Source organism: Staurois parvus, unplaced genomic scaffold (genome assembly GCF_062004578.1).
Source record: "Staurois parvus isolate SC_StPar_1 unplaced genomic scaffold, SC_StPar_1.0 ptg000840l, whole genome shotgun sequence".
NCBI lineage: Eukaryota > Metazoa > Chordata > Amphibia > Anura > Ranidae > Staurois > Staurois parvus.
The window spans coordinates 1,257,233-1,278,859 of record NW_028318636.1 but is presented as its reverse complement, the minus strand read 5'-3'; the positions used below and the strand labels follow the sequence as shown (position 1 = coordinate 1,278,859).

Sequence of the window (21,627 nt, the reverse complement as noted above, 5' to 3'; positions counted from 1 at the left end):
GACATATTTGAATATTACATTATTTTTAAAGAAATCATGCAATTAATTATGTTCTTCACCAGACAAAAAATGTTCTTTTTTTTCACAGTGGCTTTGGAACAAAGTTATATTTGAAAATGTATGTTGCGCTAGATAAAGAAAAAAAAAAAGTTGCAGCTGCTTTTTCTTCATTTGTTTTATAGACTTTCTGGTGCATACAATCCTAAGAATCTCTAGCAATTACCAGATAGCATTTGTCAAATTACGATGAATGGAATCTTAATACTGGGGTGACGGGTGACTTGCAAACCAGCCCACACCTGATCAGAGAAGCTCAATGCCTAGTTGCACTTAATGAAGCTAAAAGGAAAAAAGCCAAAAGAGGCCACTTGGCATGCATTCACACCTGCAAATACACCCTGCCTCCCAATAGATGCAAGAACCCCATGGGGTTCACGCAATTAGCTGCGAGAGGTTGCTCCATTGAAAGCAATTGGAGGCTGCTGGCTCTCACAGCTAATCATGGATACTCACATGTGATCACTTGCAGCGATCAGGTGCAAGTGATCAGTCTCTGGGTGCAGGCAGTGTGCATTCAGAGCTGATCGCTCGCATGCGATTGCTGCATGAGCAATTATATGCGGGTGGCCACAATTAGCTGCAAGAGCCAGCAGCCTCTAGTTGCTTTTAATTGGGTTGCCTCTGAACATGATGCATTTATACAGAAATATTTCTGCTGTTGTACAAAGGTGTAGGTAAAATATAAAGCAGACATTAATAAAAGTATTATCATTGTGTATTAATAAAGCAATTAAAAATATTAATTTGATATTAAACCCCAAAACAAAAATTAAATAAAGTACAGCTTAGCAATCCTTCAACATTGTGGCTGTCTTAGTTTTCTAAAGAGTAACTCCACTTTGCTAAAATCCTTGCAATGTAAATAGATCATCCACAGGAAAATGTTTTTTCTGAAGCAAACTTTGTTGTAGATGCCTACCCTTTGTTATTCTGAAGAAATTGCTGTCTGTTTTTCTGTGTTAATGTGCAGAGTGAATCTGCATGGGAGTGGTTTTCTAATTATTGATCATCTACTGCACCTGCAGAGCTCTAATGAGGAAACTGGCAAGGTCGGCATCCCTCTGGACATGGTTTTCCTTTGGGAATATCTCACCAAAAATGATATTTTTTTTGTTGCAGGGGACGCCAAAAATGTGACTTGTATCTTAGTGCAGACATATCGGAAAATCAGTGAGCCAATCACTTAAGTAGGAAATGACATTTTTGGGAGGTGTTCTGTACACCATCTGTGTACAGATCACCTCCAGGTAGCCATACTGCATTGCATTTTACAGAAAATTACAGCACCACAGATTGAATAGGAAAGTTAATGTTGAATAGCATTCAATTACAATATGACTTGAGTCGCTATTGTATATGCTATATTATATATAATTTTTTTTATTTGCCAATTTCTTTTTTCCAACAAAAGTGAAGTTACCCTTTAAGTAACACTAACATATATACAAAGTCATTTTACACTATTCTACTGTTAACTGAACATTGAAATACAGATTTAATTTTAGGTGAAGGGTGCCACTGACAGACTAACAGGGGTCTCAAACTTTCTAAACATAGGGCCATTTTGAGGCCCATCAGACTTTGAGGGGGCCATGCTGTGGCCAGTGTGAGTAGAAAATGCCCTGGCATCAATGGGAGTAAACAATCAATGGTGTCAGTGGGAGGAATAGTGCACCATGTTGGTATTAGCGAAAAGTATAGTGCCCCATCATTGGTGTTAGTGGGAAGAATAGTGCTCTGCCATTGGGTGTCAATGGAATCAGTGCCCCATCATTGGCGGGAGGAATAGTGTCTCCATTATTGGTGTCGGTGGGAGGACTAGTGTCTTTTATCAGCGAGAGGAACCCTGCCCCAAGGGCTGAATAAAGGCAAGCAGAGTGCTACACTTAGCCCCCGGGATGCAGTCAGGAGACCACTGGTCTATAACATTACACTTATTCATGCGGCCATGAGGCCCGAACCTCTCCTATGAATTTAAAAACTTCTCTCCTCAAGATGTTCTTCATAGAAACCCACCAGAGGAACTGCACAGACCAGGATCTTAACAGATAATTCTCATTTTACACAAATGTTACCAGTAACACCCATCAGAAGGGATGGCGTTAATAAATCTTGGGTGAATCTTTTCCTTGCGGGTCAGTGGCTGTACAGCAATGTAACATGAGTAACATTTTCACTACAAATTTTTAACTGGGATTTTTTCCTTCATATTAACCCCTTTTTTAATGGTCAGAAAAGTTATTATGAAAAGTGGGATCAACACACTGGAAGTAAAGCAGTACAGACCTGTTGCTTTTATTATTCTAATTAGCTTCCCATGCTAGAAGAGAAATGCACTCATGTAAACACATATTAGTGTTACACAGATGTTAATGACAGTACACACATACACACACACAGGTACACAATACCTGGCACACACTATGGGTCACGCTCAGATGCAGACAGCTCTCCTCCCCTGACAGGAAAAAAGAAAAATGCCAGAGCATGTGAACAGCGAACATCATCATATGAGACTGGTTCACAGCAGCATGGCTGTCAAATACAGCGAGTAAAAGTTTTGTTGCATAGCAATATTCATCTCTCCTCCTCACTAGGCTTCTTATGGATTTGACATAAAGGCCCAGGGTTTATCTCTAGAGCAAACTGGATGTTATTAGAGAAGAAAGACAAGTTTCTATTTCTTATTTAGCATTTTATGTCTGAACACGATACAATCTCTCTAAAGATGATACAAAGTCTTATACGGGTAGATTTGCATACATTCTCACCTAAGACTCAGCAACCTTCAGCCATGAGGTGATTAACGACATTCCCAAAGGCAGCCACCTTGAGATTCAGTCTATTATACTGATCTAATTCACAACAAAAACAATACAGTGTACCCCCAATTTTCACACACAGCTATGGTCACTTTGGCACTCACCTTTTTGATTGTATTTTGCTTGCTTCCTGCACTCTCATGCATTATATCCATCGCGCTCTCTCGCTCCTTTAACTTAAGGGACTCGATTTCTGTTTTCAGCTCATTCAGCTGTTCTTGCAGGTGGCGGCTCTTTTCCATGTACTCTACCCTGAGGAAAAACAAGTATGTACTGTATGTATGCAATCAAACATAATAAAATGTATCAATGACTAGGATGGCACTGTATTCTATTCATAAACAAGAAAACATTACCAATTATCCCCTTATGTGATGTTATGAGACCCTTACACCATCTGCAGTTTAAGCCTAATTTGGTTGACACCATTGGAGATTATACATACATGTTATAGTTATGGACTGCCTGTTGCAGTGTTAATGTTGTGAGTGACACCGAAGAGCAAGTTTTGGCAGTGATAGGTTACCAGAGAGCTCTGAACAGCAGAGGAGTTGCTTACAAATGGGAAGAGTCTGCACTCAGTTAGGGTTCTCCTGCGGAAGACACTGTGGCTGAGGCAGCGAGTGTCAAGACAAGCCAGCAGTGTGCATGTCCAATCCTGTCTGGCCTAAACAAACAGGCTCCCAAACCAAACAGGTTTATATCTGGTGTGAATGAGATTTGGAGACTGTCGAGAGAAATGTAGTCTTTGTGTAAAGCCTGAATAACCAGGTTCGAACCACACCAACATCTGATGTGAATGAGAGCTGGAGACTGTCGAGAGAGAGATGTAGTCTCCATGTGAAGCCTAAAAAACCAGGGTGTTCAAACCACACCAACGTCTTATGTGAATGAGAGTTGGAAACTGTCAAAAGGGAAATGTAGTCCTTGTGTGAAACTAGAAATATAGAACCTGAAACCAGCTTAATATCTGATGAGAATAAGAGTTGGAGATTGTCAAGAGAGAAATGTAGTCTGAGTGAAGCCTGAATACCCAGGTGTTTGAACCACACCAACTTCCAATGTGAATGGGAGCTGGAAACTGTCAGAGAAATTATGACTTTGTACAAAGCCTGAATGGACAGGCATCTGTATCAGACCAACGTCTGATATGCACAGGAGTTGGAGACTGTCAACAGAGATATGTAGTCTCTGTGTAAAGAACGCATGTACAGGCACCTAAACCACATCATTGTTTTACAAATTCTATATTTATTTAGGACAACAGAACAGCAGAAGACACGTAACATGCACCCATACAAGCATAAACAAAATACAGAAGAGAGGTATCAAATGTAATATGAGTATGTGCAAATTCCAAGATAGTACAGGGAAAAATACAATCCCAAGGCAAAAAAAAAAAAGCAACTCAGTACGCACAAAATGTCAAAACCCCACTGTCCGTTGTGATTAGGCAAAAAAAGGAGAAGGACAAAGAGGTAGGAAAGGGCAAGAAGTCAAGAAGAATGGGAGGGCAAGAGGAAAAAAAGGAACAAAAAAAAAAAGGAGGGGGGTGAGGGGAACTACGTAAAAGCCAAGTAGGAGCAAATTAATCCTCTCCCGTTGCAAGGAGAGACTTCCCTTCTGAGTAAACAAACAAGTTCCACAAAGTCCATGCTTTAGAGTAGACATAACGCTTATGTTGATGCGCAAGCATCAAGTCTTCCATATGGTTCATTTCCCTAATTTAACGTAACCAGAGCTCCAGCAAGGGAGGATGAGTCTTCCGCAAACAAAGAAATGCAGGACTTGGCTGCATTTAATAGATGACGAACAACCGATCGCTTGTAAGCCTTGAGTGACATATCGGTGACATGGAACAGAAAAAACGCTGGATCCATAGGCACAGAATGGTCCGTGAATTTTTGTATAATATGACAAACCCCCTCCTAGTAGTGCACAATCCGAGAGCACGACCAGAATATATGAAGAAGTGTCCCTTCCGTCTCCTGACATCTCCAGCTAAGACTGCAGTTGGAAGGAGAAAGCTTTCACAACACCACAAGAGTTCTGTAGCAACAGGACAATACCTTAACGTTGCCCCCCTGCACTCCCGTGCACAAGGACAACTTCAGTGAGAGTAAAAGGATAGAAGACTGCGTTTCCGCAAAAAGGTTTCCCAAGGTCTGATTCCAACTTCAAGAGATAAGAAGGGGTAAAGTCCAGAGATGGCGCCAGGAGTAGGTTGTAAAAACTTTAGATAAAGCATTAGGTAGAGCACCCTCATCAGAACAGAAGCCCTCCAGCACGGTAAGTGGGTGTCGAAAACTGGCGGCTGGGGGAAGCGAGCTCAAGAAATGTCACAGTTGGAAGGCTTTCCAGTAATGCAAGTTGAAAGGACCTGCCAGGTCACAGAGAAGTTGCAAAGAAGGCCAAGAACCATTAATTAAAAATGAGAGGCCTGGAACCTCCCTGAACGGAATAGAGACATAAAGGGACCATGAAGGAGGCCCGGTTCAAAATGGGGATTCCCCAATATGGGATAGAGGAGGGAACAGTCTGACGTCAGGGAGGGAGAGACAAAAAGAAAGAAGCAGATACAAAAGGTCGTACCAAGCAGTGGATGCATCTTGAGCACAGGAGGAGGAGAGCTAACGGACCATGGAGCCCTACCAAGAAAAACCTGAGTCTGAGTTTGCTTGATATGGGGCCATAATTTAATGTCACCATGTCGGCCCCGGATGTGTCGCTTGATAATACTTATGGAGATCCAGGACTGCAAGTCCACCACAGCGTTTGGGCAAAGACAGAAGTTTACGTTGGACCCGCGGTTTTTGCTTTGCCCAGATGAAGACGTAAAGCACCGCCTCAGCCTGTTTAAAAAACCGTAAAGGGATAGAAATCGGGAGGGCCTGAAAGAGATAGAGGAACTTGGGCAAAATACACATCTTTACAATGTTGCATCGGGCGAACCACGAGTACAAGCCCTTATGCCAAATGGACAATAGAGAACGAACCCCACTGAGAAGTGGGGGGAAATTCAAGGAGAAAGTCTGAGAACTGTGAAGAGATCAAAGTGCCCAGATATTTCAAAGCAGTATCAGACCACTTAAAGTGAAAATTGGTTTGTAAAGTTAGCCCGGAAAGAGGAAGGCAGCTTAACGCCAATCGCTTCCGATTTGGCAAAGTTGATCTTAAGATTAGACAGGGCCCGTAATGGTCAAACTCCTTTAGAAGATTGGGGATAGAAATCAGGGGCTTAGTTAACGTAAAAATCATATCGTCAGCATAGGTGGAGATCTTACTCGTGGTTTGGCCTCAGCCCCCCAACATCCAATCCCACTACATCCAGGTTCTGCCTAATCTTACAAAGAAAAGGCTCCAATGTGAGGGCGAAAAGAAGGGGGGACAAAAGGGCATCCCTGCAGAGTTCCATTAGAGATAGAGAAAGGATCAGAGAGAACCCCATTCACCTTAACCGAGGCAGTAGAAGAGGTATAAACACTAGAGACCCAACGACACACAATCCTATATGACGAAGGACCTCGAACATGAATCCCCAATCCACACGGTCAAAGGCCTTTACAGCATCCGTACCTAGAAAGACGCAAGCGGTGTCTGACTGATCAGCTACATGGAATAAGTTCAAGACTTTAATAGTGTTGTCTCACGGGACGGCATATAGCCAACCTGGTCTTGATGTATGATGTCGTTGGTGGCGCGAGGCGTCGACCTTGGTGAACAGTTTGAGATCCACATTTAGAAGAGAAATTGGCCTATAACTTGCACAGGATGAGGGGTCTTTCCCATCCTTAGGGATCACGGAAATATGAGCTAGCAATGAATCTCGAGGAAAGGAGGCTGAATCCCCCAGCGCGTTAAACAGCTTAACCAAGTAGTGCACAAGATGTGGGAGCAAAGGCTTATAATATTGGATCGTAAAACCATCCGGGCCAGCGTCTTCCCCGATTTAGCCGAAATTAGTGCAATTTTCACCTCATGCAGAGAGATAGGATCCTCAAGCTCCCAACGAATTGGGGAAGGTAATCTGGGTAGACCTGAGGTTGTCAAGTACTCTTGTACGGAAGCCCTGGAACAGTAGATGGTCCCAAATTGTACAAGGTGGAATAGAAATCCCCAAAGGTCTTGACTCTATGCTGAGGAAGAGTGCAGCTAATGCCGTCTGGTCCCGCAATGCGTGGGACATAAGAAGCTAGGCGCTGTGATTGTAAAGCACAGGCTAAAGTCTGGCCACATTTGTCACCCAATTCATAAAATACTCGACGACAGTTTGCAGAGCCAACTTGGCTTTAAAGTGTAGAAGAGCAGTAATCTAATTTCGAAGAAGTAATTCTGCTTCCAGCATCGGGGGAGGTGCATGTTTATGACGCGACTCCACTACCTGGACCTTAGACAGAACGGCAGAAAGCTGCGCCTCCCGTTCCTTTTTGATTCTAGCTCTGTGATTTATAAGAACTCCCCTTATCACAGCCTTATGGGCTTCCCAAATCATTCCAGGGTTTCTATCTGAGGTGTCATTTACAGTAAAATACGCATCAAATCTCCCGAGCCACATCTGCCAAAACCAACAAATTCTGCAGGAGGCTTTCATTCAATCTCCAAGAGGAGTATCGAGGATCCCGAGTCCCCGACAATGAGTAACGAATTGTGATTAGAGAATGGTCTGACCTAGTAATATTACCGATAGGTGACTGTGTAGCTGTCCGTGGGGAATCAGAAAGTAGTCTATTCTCGAGTATAATTTATGGGGCGGAGAGTGGTAGGTATAGTCACATTCCACTGAGTGAAGAAGCCGCCACACATCATGAAGTTGTGCTCTATAAAGAGCTTTCGAGATACGTTTACGAACAAGGGGGTAACAGAAGAGGAACCCGTAGAGGTGTTGACGTTGGGTTCGAGAGGAAGATTAAAATCACCACCCAAAAGAAGGTGGCCTTCAGAGAACTCCAGCAATCGAGCAAGCACACCACGAAGGAAGAGGTCTTGTTGAGCGTTTTGGAGCATACGTCACCAATCTTACCTTTTGCAAAAAGGTACTGGCCCGCGTCATCCACCAAAATCTCTCGCGGCAACCATGGCATACGACGAGATATGAGGATCGATACACCTTTAGATTTAGCCAACTTGTTAGTAGTATGATAGGCAAAGGGAACGGTCTACTCCTCAGGTAAGGGAGTCTGTCCACTCAAAAGTGGGTTTCCTGTATAAATGCCACATCGGAGCGAAGCCGCTTGAGATCAGCCAATAACAAGCGGCGTTTTATGAAACTTAACTCCTTAACATTGAAAGAGGTAATATCAAGAGAATCCATAGTTCCACCTAACAGGGGAGAAAGAGAGCGAGAGAGAAAAAAAAAAAAAAAAAAAAAAAAAAAAAAAAAAGGGGAGGAAAGGAAAGGGAGAAAAAGGAAAAATAGAAAGAGGGAAGTGAGGGAGAGGAGAAGAGAAGGTAAGAGGAGAAAGAAAGGGGCGACAGAAAGATAACGAACAATGGAAAAATACAAGATCACTGCACTGCGGAACCTCGGGCCAAGACTAATATGGATTACCCAAGTGTACTCCTTGGGGCGGCCAATGGCCCACAGAGGACGGGCCTAGTAGGGAGCGAAGTAGGAGACAACCAATGAGAGACCCCTCCCGCTCCCAAGTGGAAAATAACATATTTAAGCTACAACAATTATAATGAAAGATCCCATGGAGATGCCAAATAAAGATCAGGATACCATCACAAGTGCAAGTAAAAGCCAGAAAAAAAATAAGATAAGAAAGAAGGGGAAAACATGAAGTACAAACCATATAATATGCAAAATAGTAAGGCACATTAATAATTCCCCCATGCGAACACCCAGGGCCCCAGGGGCAGACAGGCACAGCACCCGAGGCCGGCCAACCACCGCTGCCCCCGGTGTCTTAGCCTGCCCAAAGCGGAACTTCTTTCGTGGTACTCAAAACATGGCAGAACCAGCAAACATATGTACCCCCGAAAAACAGCCTAGGGCCCAACCCATGAGGCTGAGAGGAGCCCCCCCCCCCCACTGCAAGAACGCAGTGGGAGCACCCCCCCCCCCCACCCACATAACTGTATAAACATCAGGGCCTTCAAGCTCCCCAAGCACACACTCAACATGAGCCCAGGGCATGTAACACATGGCATCCCTGGGAATTCTGGCCGGGGAGGTCAGGATCTCTCCCTCCACAAGAGGGAGAGGAAAAAATTAAGGTACAAAGCCCTTCTGAAGTAGTTAAGTGCCTAAGACAAATAAGCGACATAGTCCAGGCCCAAAAATATTACATGGGGAGATTGGAAAGCGCCACTACCGGTCAACTATAGAGCGGCCCAAGCCCCAACTTCAGGTACACGATCTTGCCAACATCAATGACAGTAACATACGGCCAAGGCCTAGCAATAGTGATGGCATTGAGAAAAAATTCAGCAAGTTCCAAGGTGCAATATCAATTAGTCGAGAAGCAATAGACAAGTCAGGACTCATGTGGACCCTCAGTAGATGGTGAATGAGGTCTGTGATGTCGCCACGGTGGTCGAGGTAGAAGGCCAGACAGAGAGCCCCATGATGGGGGCCCACCCAATTGCTGGGGTAGGAGCTGCAGTGAGTCGGGCACCTCAATCGGGTCCACCACCATGAAGGAAAAGAGCGCAGGCTAATCTCCCGTGGATTGTAGGGTAAAGGAGTGAGGCAACTTCCGTACAGAGACCATCAACGGGTATCCCTAGCGATAGGTCAGGCCGGCATGGCAAATCTTATCCAGAGGGAGAAGTAGGGCAGGTCTCTGCAGGGTTTCCCGGGAGATGTCAGGCAAGATCTTGATGGAAACACCATCAAAGTCTTTGTCCCCTTGTAGCCAAGCTTTACGTAGAAAAGACTCCTTCTGGGTGTAATGATGAAGTCAACAGATTACAACCCATGGGCGATTTGGATTGGAAGGTCTCATGCCCATCGTTCTGTGTACCCTATCCATCTGCAAGTCAGCTGGAGGGGGTAACGTCCAAAATTTATGGAAGAGCACCGTAATTGGTGTCTCGAAGGTGTCCTGGACCCATGGCCCTCTGGGAGGCCTCGAAGCCGCAAGTTGTTATGACGGCTCCGGTCCTCCAGATGTAATTGGAGAGCTATCACTGCAGCTCCGCCAGACACCTGCATGGTCTCCAGGGCTGTCACCCTAAGGTCCAGTGCCACCACAGACTGCTCTTCCATAGAAAGGCGATCAGCCAGGGTGTGCATCTCCGAGCGCACAAGATCAAGTGCCCTGCGATGCGTGTTCTCTACCCAGGAGATGAGGGCCTCAATGTCCGCTTTATTGGGGAGTGCTTCGATAAGCACCCGCAAATTGTCCCCACGTGGGTGGTGTGGCAGGGGTAGCGTGTTTTTGCCCGGGATCCGGGCAGTCCACCAAGAAAACCCTAGGGAGGTCCACGTACACATCCAAGCCTTCCGGGGTAGGAGAAGATGGCCGGGACGTTGACCGGGAAAGTGAGGCCACTGGTCATAAATTTAGGCAAAAATGTATGCCGCTACATGTCTTTGCTAAAAAAAATCCCAATACATGTAAATTAACTGGTTTACGTGAAAGTTATAGCGTCTTCAAATGACTGTATATATACACTGGATTATTTAATTTTTTATTATACTAGTAATGGTGGCAATCAGTGACTGCAGCGGGCATTCTGACACTGGGTGGGGGGAGGGGGGACTGACTGTCACTGACATCCCCAGTGACACTAATACAGTGATCAGTGCTAGTACAACACACGGTCACTGTACTAATGGCACTGGGCAGGAAGGGGTTAACATCTGCGGCAATCAAAGGTTTAACCGTGTGTGTTTTACTGTGTGCCTGTTGCACTGTGTAAGCACATTGCTTTGTATTGCTCTGCTATGCAGACAAAAACAAAAGCAATGTGCAGGAGCTGATAGGGGATTGTATTGTTTACATACATATTGTTTACATACAGGTCTTTCCCCTGTTAGTGATACTCGGCAATCACTGGGTGCCAGCAGGGAATCCCCAGCCGGGACCTGGTAATTGACAGCCAGTGCCATCAATGGCCGCACAGGTAGGGCGAGTGTGCGCCCTCTCCCTGGAAATGCAAAATCACGTGTATACAGTGGGGATCGAAAGTTTGGGCACCCCAGCTAAAAATTTGTATTAATGTGCATAAAGAAGCCAAGGAAAGATGGAAAAATCTCCAAAAGGCATCAAATTACAGATTAGACATTCTTATAATATGTCAACAAAAGTTAGATTTTATTTCCATCATTTACACTTTCAAAATAACAGAAAACAAAAAAATGGCGTCTGCAAAAGTTTGGGCACCCTGCAGAGTTAATATCTTGTACTGCCACCTTTGGCAAGTATCACAGCTTGTAAACGCTTTTTGTAGCCAGCCAAGAGTCTTTCAATTCTTGTTTGAGGTATCTTTGCCCATTCTTCCTTACAAAAGTCTTCCAGTTCTTTGAGATTTCTGGGCTGTCTGTCACGCACTGCTCTTTTAAGGTCTATCCATAGATTTTCAATTATGTTGAGGTCAGGAGATTGTAAAGGCCATGGCAAAACCTTCAGTTTACGCCTCTTGATGTAATCCCCCGTGGATTTCGAGGTGTGTTTAGGATCATTATCCATTTGTAGAAGCCATCCTCTCTTTAACTTCAGCTTTTTCACAGATGGCATCAAGTTACCATCCAAAATTTGCTGAAATTTTATTGAATCCATTTTTCCTTCTACTCGTGAGATGTTCCCTGTGCCACTGACTGCAACACAACCCCAAAGCATGATTGATCCAACCCCATGCTTAACAGTTGGATAGAGGTTCTTTTCATTAAATTCTGTGCCCATTCTCCAAACGTACCTTTGCTCATTCCGGCAAAAAAGTTCAATTTTAACCTCATCGGTCCACAGAACTTGTTTCCAAAATGCATCAGGCTTGTCTATATGTTCATTTGCAAAGTTCAAATGATGATTTTTGTGGTGAGGACGTAGAAGAGGTTTTCTTCTGAGGACTCTTCCATGAAGACCATATTTGTACAAGTATCTCTTTATAGTGGAATAGTGTACCACAACTCCAGTGTCTGCCAGATCTTTCTGGAGGGATCGTGCAGTCAAACGTGGGTTTTGAATTGTTTTTCTCACAATCCTGCGAGCTGTTCTGTCTGATATTTTTCTTGGTCTTCCAGATCTTGCTTTAACTTCCACTGTTCCTGATGACTGCCATTTCTTAATTACATTCCGAACAGAGGATATTGACATCTGAAAATGCTTTTCTATCTTCTTATAGCCTTCTCCAGCTTTGTGAGCGTCAACTATTTTCAGTTTTCTAGACAACTGCTTAGAAGAACCCATGGTGCTGATTGTTGGGGCAAGGTCAGATGAGTCTGGGCATTTAAAACCTTTGAGATTGACATCACCTGGTCTTCCCAGACGATGATTGAAAACAATCCATGACACTGGCAGGTCTCAGCTTTGCAAAGGGGGCAGTGCATGCTATAAATTCTGCAGGGTGCCCAAACTTTTGCAGACGCCATTTTTTTGTTTTCTGTTATTTTGAAAGTGTAAATGATGGAAATAAAATCTAACTTTTGTTGACATATTATAAGAATGTCTAATTTGTAATTTGATGCCTTTTGGAGATTTTTCCATCTTTCCTTGGCTTCTTTATGCACATTAATACAAATTTTTAGCTGGGGTGCCCAAACTTTTGATCCCCACTGTAGTTTTAGAGTGAAGTTTTAGAGCCCAAACCAGACTAATGATTTATGTGAATGAAAAACAAACAACCAACAACAACAAAAAGTCTAAAAAAGAATGCAGCCACCACATCTAAGGACTAGCAAGTTGTCTGTTCTTTCACATAGAACTGAAAACAGATAAGATCCATCTGCAGGTAGATTTTTGAAAAGATCCAATCCCTTTGTAAAAACAAATGACAATGACTACTGGATAAACCCAATAGCAGGACAAAGTTCTAACCAATGAGGTAAAACTATAGTGTGTGTATATATATCTATATACAGTTCGGTCCATATATATTTGGACACAGGTATAATTTTCATACTTTTGGCTCTGTATGCCACCAGAATAAATTAAAACGAAACAATACAAATTAATTTGAAGTGCAGACTTTCAGCTTTAATTCAAGGGGTTGAATATAAATATCAAGTACAAAGTTTAGGAACTGCAACCATTTTTATACACAGTCCTTCCATTTTAAGGGGCTCAAATATAATTGGACAAATGAATATATTCATAAATAAAACGTTCGTTTTTAATATTTTGTTGAGAATCCTTTACTGGCAATGACTGCCTGAAGTCTGGAACCCATGGAAATTACCAAAGACTGGGTTTCCTCCTTTCTGATGCTTTGCCAGGCTCTAACTGCAGTTGTCGTCAGTTGATCTTTGTTTGTGGGTCTTTCTGCCTTTAGTTTTGCCTTCAGCAAGTGAAATGCATACTCAATTGAGTTGAGATCAGGTGATTGACGCGGCCATTGCAGAATATTTAACTTGTTTTCCTTGAAAAGCTCCTGGGTTGCTTCTGCAGTGTTTTGGATCATTGTCCATCTGTTCTGTGAAGCGCCGTCCAATCAACGTTGCTGCATTTGGCTGAATCTGGGCTGACAGTATATTTCTAAACACTGCAGAATTCAACCGGCTGCTGCGGTCTTCTGTCACATCATCAATAAACATCAATGACCAAGTGCCACTGGAAGCCATGCATGCCAATCCACTGCCTCCACCGTGTTTTACAGATGACGTTGTGTGCTTTGGATCATGAGCTGTTCCAAGCCTTATCCACACTTTTTCTTCCCGTCATTCTGGTACAGATTAATCTTAGTTTCATCCAAAAAATGCTTTTCCAGAACTGGTCTGGCTTTTATAGATGTTTTTTGGCAAAGTGTAATCTGGCTTTTCTATTCTTCAGGCTTAGGAATGGCTTGTGGTGAACCCTCTGTATTTGCTCTCAAGAATGAAGTCTTCTCTTGATTGTAGACTTTGACAATGGTACGCCCACTTCCTGGAGAGTGTCCTTCACTTGTCTGGATGTTGTGATTGGGGTTTTTTTTTCTTTACCATAGAGAGGATCCTGCGATCATTCACCACTGTTTTCTTCCGTGGACGTTCATGCCTTTTTATGTTGCTGAGCTCACCAGTGCTTTCTTCTTTCCTCAGAATGTACTAAAACTGTTGATTTGGCCACTCCTAATGTTTCCGTTATCTGTCTTTGATTTTGTTTTATTTTTGACGCCTTACAATGGCCTGTTTCACTTGCATGGACTGCTCCTTGAACACATGATGTAGGTTCACAGGAACAGATTCCACATGCAAATATCACATTTAGAATCAACTCCAGACCTTTTACCTGCTTAATTTATGAAGAAATAACGAAGGAGTAGCCCACACCTGGCCATGAAACAGCTTTTGTTTCAATTGTCCAATGACTTTTGGTCCCTTGAAAAAGGGAGGATGGCTACTCTTTAAGAGCTGTAATTTCTAAACCCTTCCTCCAATTTGGATGTACATACCCTTAAGTTAAACCTGAGCGTGTGCACTTTCAGCCCATATCCATTATATAGCTATAGCATGTGTGTGCGTGCGTGCGTGTTATACTGTTGACTAACAAAGCTGAACAGGCGAATGTTTTTCAAACAGTGCCAAAGGGTTTAAAATGGGATAGGAACACAAGAAAAAAAACTTACATTTTCAATAATTTATTCAGCAAAAATATCAATTAAATAAGTATAATGGTGTACTGTGGAAAAAGCAAGAACACCCCTGACACATCAGAATCTAGTGTTGCTGCCTGTATATGTAATGACTACCAATCTCTGACCAATTCAATGACCATTCTGACCACTTATCTTACAGCTGATGAAGTTTTGCATGGAGGTTTGTGGTTTCCTTCCCTGAACTGCCTATCTCCAAATCCTCCTACAAAAAGTCAAATATAATTTAATCCGGGCTTTGATGACAAGAGCAATCCATAATCCCCCTTTTTTTTTTTTTTTTTTTTTTTTTTTTTTAGTCATTCCTTGATGGATTTGCTAGTGTTTTTTAGATTATTACGTTGAAAGACTCCTCATTCTTGGTTCGGCTTCAACTTTTGGACAGATGTCCTCACATTCTCATCAAGCAGCGCAATCCCAAGCCATAAAATTTCCACTACCATGCGTCACAGTTGTTACGAAGTTCAGTTTGTGGCAAACATGCCTGTTACTATGACCAATCTATCTTTGAATGATCAGCCTTCAGTATAATAGAACTTCAGAGGCTTAGTCTTTGTCCATAGGTTCAATGCAAAATGTAATCTTTATTCTTCTTTTTTAGGCTTTTTAACATATCTCTCATGCAGGTTGAATTCGTGAAATGTCTGCTTGCAGATGCATGTACTTTGACCCAGCTGTTGCAAGAGTTACCTGAACACCTGGTAATGAAATTTCGGGGGTGTTCTTGGAGACTTCTTTTAGCGTCAAACGGTCATCTGTTGAGTTGTTTGAAATCTATATATTTTCCTTACAGAATAACGATTGATTTCATATCATTTGCTGATCTTTTTAAATCCCTTGCCAGACTGATTGGCATCCACAACATTCTTTCGGAGGACCTTAGAGAGCCCTATTGGTTTTGACACGACAAAGCCACGTGTCAATAGCAAATAGAACACCAGACCATAAAAGTTTACATAAGACCAACAAATTACTTCCCCAATCTTAGTGTCCCATTTCACAATTGACAGTGGATTTTAAAGACAGTTCCCGCCTATATAAAACTTTTTTTTTTGTGTATCAATTCCACCATATCTGGAACACCCACTTCTAATTTCATGGATTTAAAGTGCTGGTAATGTAGAGGTGTACTTACTTTTTCCATATGACATACAGTGCCTTGAAAAAGTATTCATACCCCTTGAAATTTTCCACATTTTGTCATGTTACAACGAAAAATGTATTTTATTGGGACTGTATGTGGTAGACCAACACAAAATGGCACATAATTGTGAAGTGGAAGGAAAATGATAAATGGTTTTCAAAATTTGTTACAAATAAATATCTCCCGAATATTGTCCAGAATACAAACAAAAGCTTTGTATAGCTGCAGTAGGACTGCTTTATGCAAGTGTCTGACAATAGTGCAATGTGCTAAAGTATCATTGTGGAAAGCCCGAGGGCATCTTTTAAATCCTGTCGCTAGCAATAGCTAGGCTGTTCGGCATGCAAATTAACTAATTTCTAAGCCTTTGTGTAAAGGTAAGAGTCAGATTGATTAGTAAGAATTATTAAACCTTAGTGATCATGGACAGATGTCAGTGCAGAGTGTACGTGATATAAAATGTGCCATACTCTTACAAAATAAAGGATTTATGGAAACACAGGGATAAGTTATCTTCTTGGTAAGCTATTTATAGGTATAATCAACCATATTTGCATACATTTCCCTTGTATTATAATTTATGACCTCACCTCAATCTACATACAAATCAGCTACTGTCCTTTTCCTATAAAAATAGGGGTATGGCTGCCAGTCATGCAATAATGCCCACGGGTGCAAACCAATTACTAACAAAACTACAGTATTCCTTCAATGTATACTGTGTATGCCACACCATCACTTGACATTTGCACGACTGACAGCATACACAGAATGAGAAGTTAATTCAGAAATGTCAGCTGAAGTATTGTGCATTTGTTATATGCAGTTAAAAGCACACAGTCCCCACCCCGCCTCTTACTTTTCTTTCTCGATTTCCATGGACAGGCGTTTCATATCTGTGTCCTTGAAATCGTAGGGCAGACTGTCACTGAGCAGGCTGAAGCTTGGCACATCTACAGGGGGCACAGAGCTACTGCTGGTACCTGCTGCTTGCTGAAAAAGTAATGACGTACGATTAGAGAAATTGCAAGCTTTAGAAATGGATGAAACATTGACAAAAACTAAACTAAAATAACACTGTTCATCTCCTTTCTGAATTTGTGAGGTTTGGCACTTTGAGTGTAGCAACAGTAGGGTAAAGAAAAGCTTACTTTAGTCCAATCCTAACTGCCAAGCACAAATTCTATTGACACAACAATAAATCTCTAATATCGTCCAAGGTGATCTACTATGATCACGTGTGCCCTTCACAACTGTAATTGTCCTAATTGTTGCTTACATAAAACAACTATTTTGTTACATTTAAAGAAGAATTCCAGGATAAGCCCAACTAGTCTTAAAATGCTCCCACCCCAACTCCTAACAACTATGCTGACTAATCTGTGTAAGAAAAGTATATTTGTCTACCTATTCTCAACCCGTTCTGGTCACATAATCCAGCTCCCTTGTGACAGTCATCGGCAGGTACAGGGGAGAGGAGTGAGCACAAAGGATGGATCATAGGAGCCTATGGGTGACGTGACCAGGCCAGAATATGCTAAAAATAGGCAAGTATATACATCTTTCTTACACAGAATAGTAAACATAAGTATTAGGAAGGGGGATAGGTCATTTTTAAGACTAGTTAGGTTCATCCCAGAATTCTACTTTACCCTCTGGTCACATCAAAGACTATTTTGAAATTGTGCGACTTACAGTGAAGTCGCAAGATTTCAAAATCAGGTGACTTACCAATTTCATTGTGATCTGCAAGACATCTAACACGGATGTCTATGCTAATCGCATCAATAGTACATGCACTACTTTAGAAATCGGTGCAGCTCCGACCAAGTTGGAACTGCACCGATAGGACAGCTCTAATAGTGGACAATAGGGTGCGACTTGGCATACGATTTGCAAGTTGCCTGGCATACAAATCACATGCCAAGTCACACCCGGTGTGACCAGGGTGTTAAGGGCATTTTATAGAATGGTCAGACAAGGCATGTAAATGATCAAATGGCAAGCACTCCAACTTCCTCCACAGCCTCCAAATTGGTATAAAACATTCCCAAAGTCCACATGGATCATCGACATCAAAGGTGTAATGGGCATGCATGTGAGACAAAAAGGCTTCCCATAGTGTTATATCCTTTAAACGTTTATTAAAATCAAATTGGTGCACTTACATGTATAGAGATACAAGACAGCGTTGTTAGAATGGCAAAAAAATGCGTGTGCCCACTTCCAAGATGGCCGCGAGCATGCATGGGGACGTCCGTTCCAGCTCCTCTGACGCATTTCGTCAGAAATGTTATCGAGGGCTGTTAAGGACCCTTGATAACATCATTTGACGAAACGCGTCGGGAGGAGCTAGGACGGACGTCCCCACGCATGCTTGTAGCCATCATGGAAGTGGGCACATGCTTTTTTTTGCCATTCTAACAACGCTGTCTTGTATCTCTATACATGCACTATTTTGATTTTAATAAACGTTTAAAGAATTGTACACTATGGGAAGTATTTTTGTCCCATTACACCTTTGATGTTGATGATCCATGTGGAGTTTGGGAATGTCTTCTTTTACCAATTTGGAGGCTGTGGAGGAAGTTGGAGTGATTGCCATTTGATCATTTACATGCCTTGTCTGACCACTCTATAACATGATGGTCAAAGGTTTCCGGTAAGCCTCCCTTGAGCACAGAGTGGGGTGAAACACACTGCACTAGATTGTGTTTGGTCACGTTTATGTTTTCGATCATCTATGATTGCACCCAAGGACATTTCACATTGAGTTGGGTGAATAAGGCTGCACTTGAATATATCAGAATATTCCTTGTGATTGAAGATCCCTTTTCACATTCAATGACTGTTCACTATGCTTTTCTGCAGCGGAATTGATCATTAATATGGTTTTTTAGGTTTGTTGATTTACACAATTGGAGTTATAATTTAAGCTGGTAAGCGCTGCACTTTTTTTTACACATATATGTCCAAGAATGGTTTTGGAATGACTCCTGGAAACTCCATAGCTAAAAACAAAAGTATTACATAAACAATTCAAGTTTGATAGAAGGAAAGCAGCAAGTGTTGAAAGACAGAAATTATAATGGATCTTTACGAAGAAAAGGCAACTGCATAGCTTAAGGAATCTTAAACTTGAGTATACGTTTTTTTTTTTTAAGGATTTTCCTAATAAGAGAATGCTTCATATCTGCCTGGCCATATGACACAGACTAACCATCCCATTTTGCAAAAACCAAAAGCAGTGATCTCAACTGATATCTCTGGTGTCTCCTGCAGTTGAAAAATGGAATTGCAAAAATGACTATTCCTGCTGCCACTGAGGCACTGCACAGTTAATAAAAAAAAAAAAATAGTAAAGTGTCTAGGGATCTCTACATATATGTGGGAATTGTTACCAAGACAACCAATCAATCAGGTTTAGTGGCACTTTAAATAGCCCAGTAATGTTGTTTGAATTACCTAGTATGTTTATTAGAGAATAAAATTGTTCTAAGAATCAATTAGGTTCAGAAGAACTGGAAAACTATGCATGCACCATTACCCTACAGAGGTTTTTGGGCTACACATGCACAATGTATAAATGGATTTCAAATCAGTGACCGACAGTGTAAATGAATACCATAACATAGTCAAGCTACACATTGTTAAATATAGTCACCAGATCCCATCATACCAAAAAATAAATATGCACAAGAGTCAAACTCATAAGAACTCTTTCCTAAAGTACACCTTGCAGCATATATATTTACTCATGGTAAATGCCAGCATGCCAAGTAATGTGTTAAATTTTCATGTTCCTTTCTCTCCAGAAGGCCAGTGCCATCTTTGTTCAGGCATCATCCAGACTTAGCACTTACTTCCTAAACTAACTGGCCCAGAGATAACATTTTTATGTCGCAACATTTTTAAACCCTAGTGCTTAGGAAGTATCCGTTATATTTAGGTTTTACGTACACTTTTTTTGTACAGCTCAGCTCCCTGCTACAGCTTCTTACTTGACAGAGTAAGTATGAATGGTGACTCGGAAGTCATGACTGAAGGAAAGATTCCCACTGCCTGCAGATGGCTGGTGATGTCCTTTTCCCCAAATCCTCCTCTCAGGCAGGCATTGAGCGGCTGTGTCTAGGTACAGTCACTTGTCTCGACTCTAGAGCTAGAACACTGATGTACATTGTGACATATCAGAAATTAATTATGCAGACATATGAAATACAGATAGGTCTGCTCTAATCAGTGGAACAGAAAAGTAAATGTAAGTGACTGTTTGTTTTAAGTAGAGTATAACCCAAACGTTTGGGATAATTATTTTAAAAAGTGAATAGCCTTACCGTATAGGCTGCTTTGCTGGTGATTTCTATTAGCTTTTGTTTGGCTCTGCGTTCAGATTCCCGGGCTTCCTGTAAATCTTGCTTCAACTGCTCTGCTTCTTTTGCCCTGAAAAAAAAGGTAGAAGTAATATCACTACTGTATGCAAAATGAGAAATCCCTATGTAGGACTCATGTACAAAAGACATTTTCCGAACTCTCCCAGAAGTCCTTCCTCTTGCCAGCAGCATTTTGCAGAAAAAAATGCCTGACACTTCTCAAAGTGTGTGTGGCCTCATGTACTCAAGGCGTTTTTGCAGCCACTGTTAGGGGCGTCAGGAGTTTTTCTTATTTACAGCTTCCAAACAGCTTTTCATGTAATCCTATGTGTCCCTGCACACGCAGACTTTTAGAAGCTTTTTGCAGCAGTAGTGTTTACCAGCAGGAAAGAACCCAGGGCCAGTGCGTCCAGAAGCAGCAGCGTTATGGCAGAAAAAAAGCCTGACGCGTGTAAACGTTTCTAAACGCGTGTCAATGCTAGAGGCGTTTAGCACTTGAGCGTTAATTTATTCTGGGCATTGAAATCATCGCCCAAGGGCTTGATGCCTGTAAACGTGCCTAAACACTTGTAAAAGCATTAGACACTTTGACAATCGTCAGGAGTTTTTCCTGCCCAAAACACTGCTGCCAAGAGAAGCAGCATTTTTAAAATGTCCTGTGTGCATGAGGCCTTAAAAGTTTATGTGTGCATGTACACATAGGATAAGATGCAGGGGAGCTTGACTTTTTTTTTTCTTCTGCCTCTAGATGCCCCTAGAAGCTGCAGTAAAATGGTCTAGTGCGTACGAGGCCTTAGGCTAGGTTCACATCTGTGCGGTTGTTGCCGCTGCGGATCCGCGCGAAAATCCATGCAGCCGCACCACCCGCACAGAAGAATGCGGACCTGCAGTTGGGTGCCATTAGTTCTAATGGCACGCTGCCCACACTGGAAAAAACATAACCGTACTGGGAACTGAGGTTACCGTGTGGGCTGCGTCTTCGGAAGAAGTGCAGGGACTTCTTTCCTGCGTGTCACAGGCACGGGAGTCCATTCAAATGAATGGGCTTTCGTGCCCGTGCAAAACACGGCCCGCACAGCCGCAAATATGTGAACCGGGGCTTAAAGTTTATGTCAGGTATTCGACTTTCAAACATATTTGTATATTTCATTTCTTCCACAACGTTACACTGGTTTCTCTCTATATATTGTACAAATCATTTGTTTACATAACAACTGTGTCAGAGTGTGTCAAGTTATCTTTGCACAATCGCTAAGTTTGCGTACTTAGTAATGCACATATTATATCCTAAAACTAGACTAAAAAACATACTGTGCCTTGAAAAAGTATTCATCCCCCTTGAAATGTTCCACATTTTGTCAATTTACAACCAAAAACAAATGTATTTTATTGGGATTTTATGAGATAGACCAACACAAAGTGGCACATAATTGAGAAGTGGAAGGAAAATGATAAATGGTTTTCAAAATTATTTTACAAATAAATATCTGAAAAG

The 21,627-nt window shown here is 42.1% G+C and overlaps 1 protein-coding gene across 2 annotated transcripts in view; it reads right to left on the bottom strand.

Annotated features, from left to right (window-relative positions):
* The window catches only part of NF2 (NF2, moesin-ezrin-radixin like (MERLIN) tumor suppressor), a 129,187-nt gene that overhangs the window by 33,610 nt on the left and 73,950 nt on the right, over positions 1 to 21,627 (bottom strand). Inside the window, exons 14-17 of one of the 2 annotated variants that reach the window (XM_089655453.1) lie at positions 20,097 to 20,202; positions 16,622 to 16,755; positions 2,987 to 3,134; positions 2,472 to 2,518 (exon numbers count right to left, since the gene is read on the bottom strand). In XM_089655453.1, the coding sequence (XP_089511579.1) occupies positions 2,495 to 2,518; positions 2,987 to 3,134; positions 16,622 to 16,755; positions 20,097 to 20,202 (412 nt within the window). In that variant the 3' untranslated portion in view covers positions 2,472 to 2,494. The remainder of the gene's footprint in view (positions 1 to 2,471; positions 2,519 to 2,986; positions 3,135 to 16,621; positions 16,756 to 20,096; positions 20,203 to 21,627) is intronic. The other variant, XM_089655452.1, reaches the window with a different exon arrangement.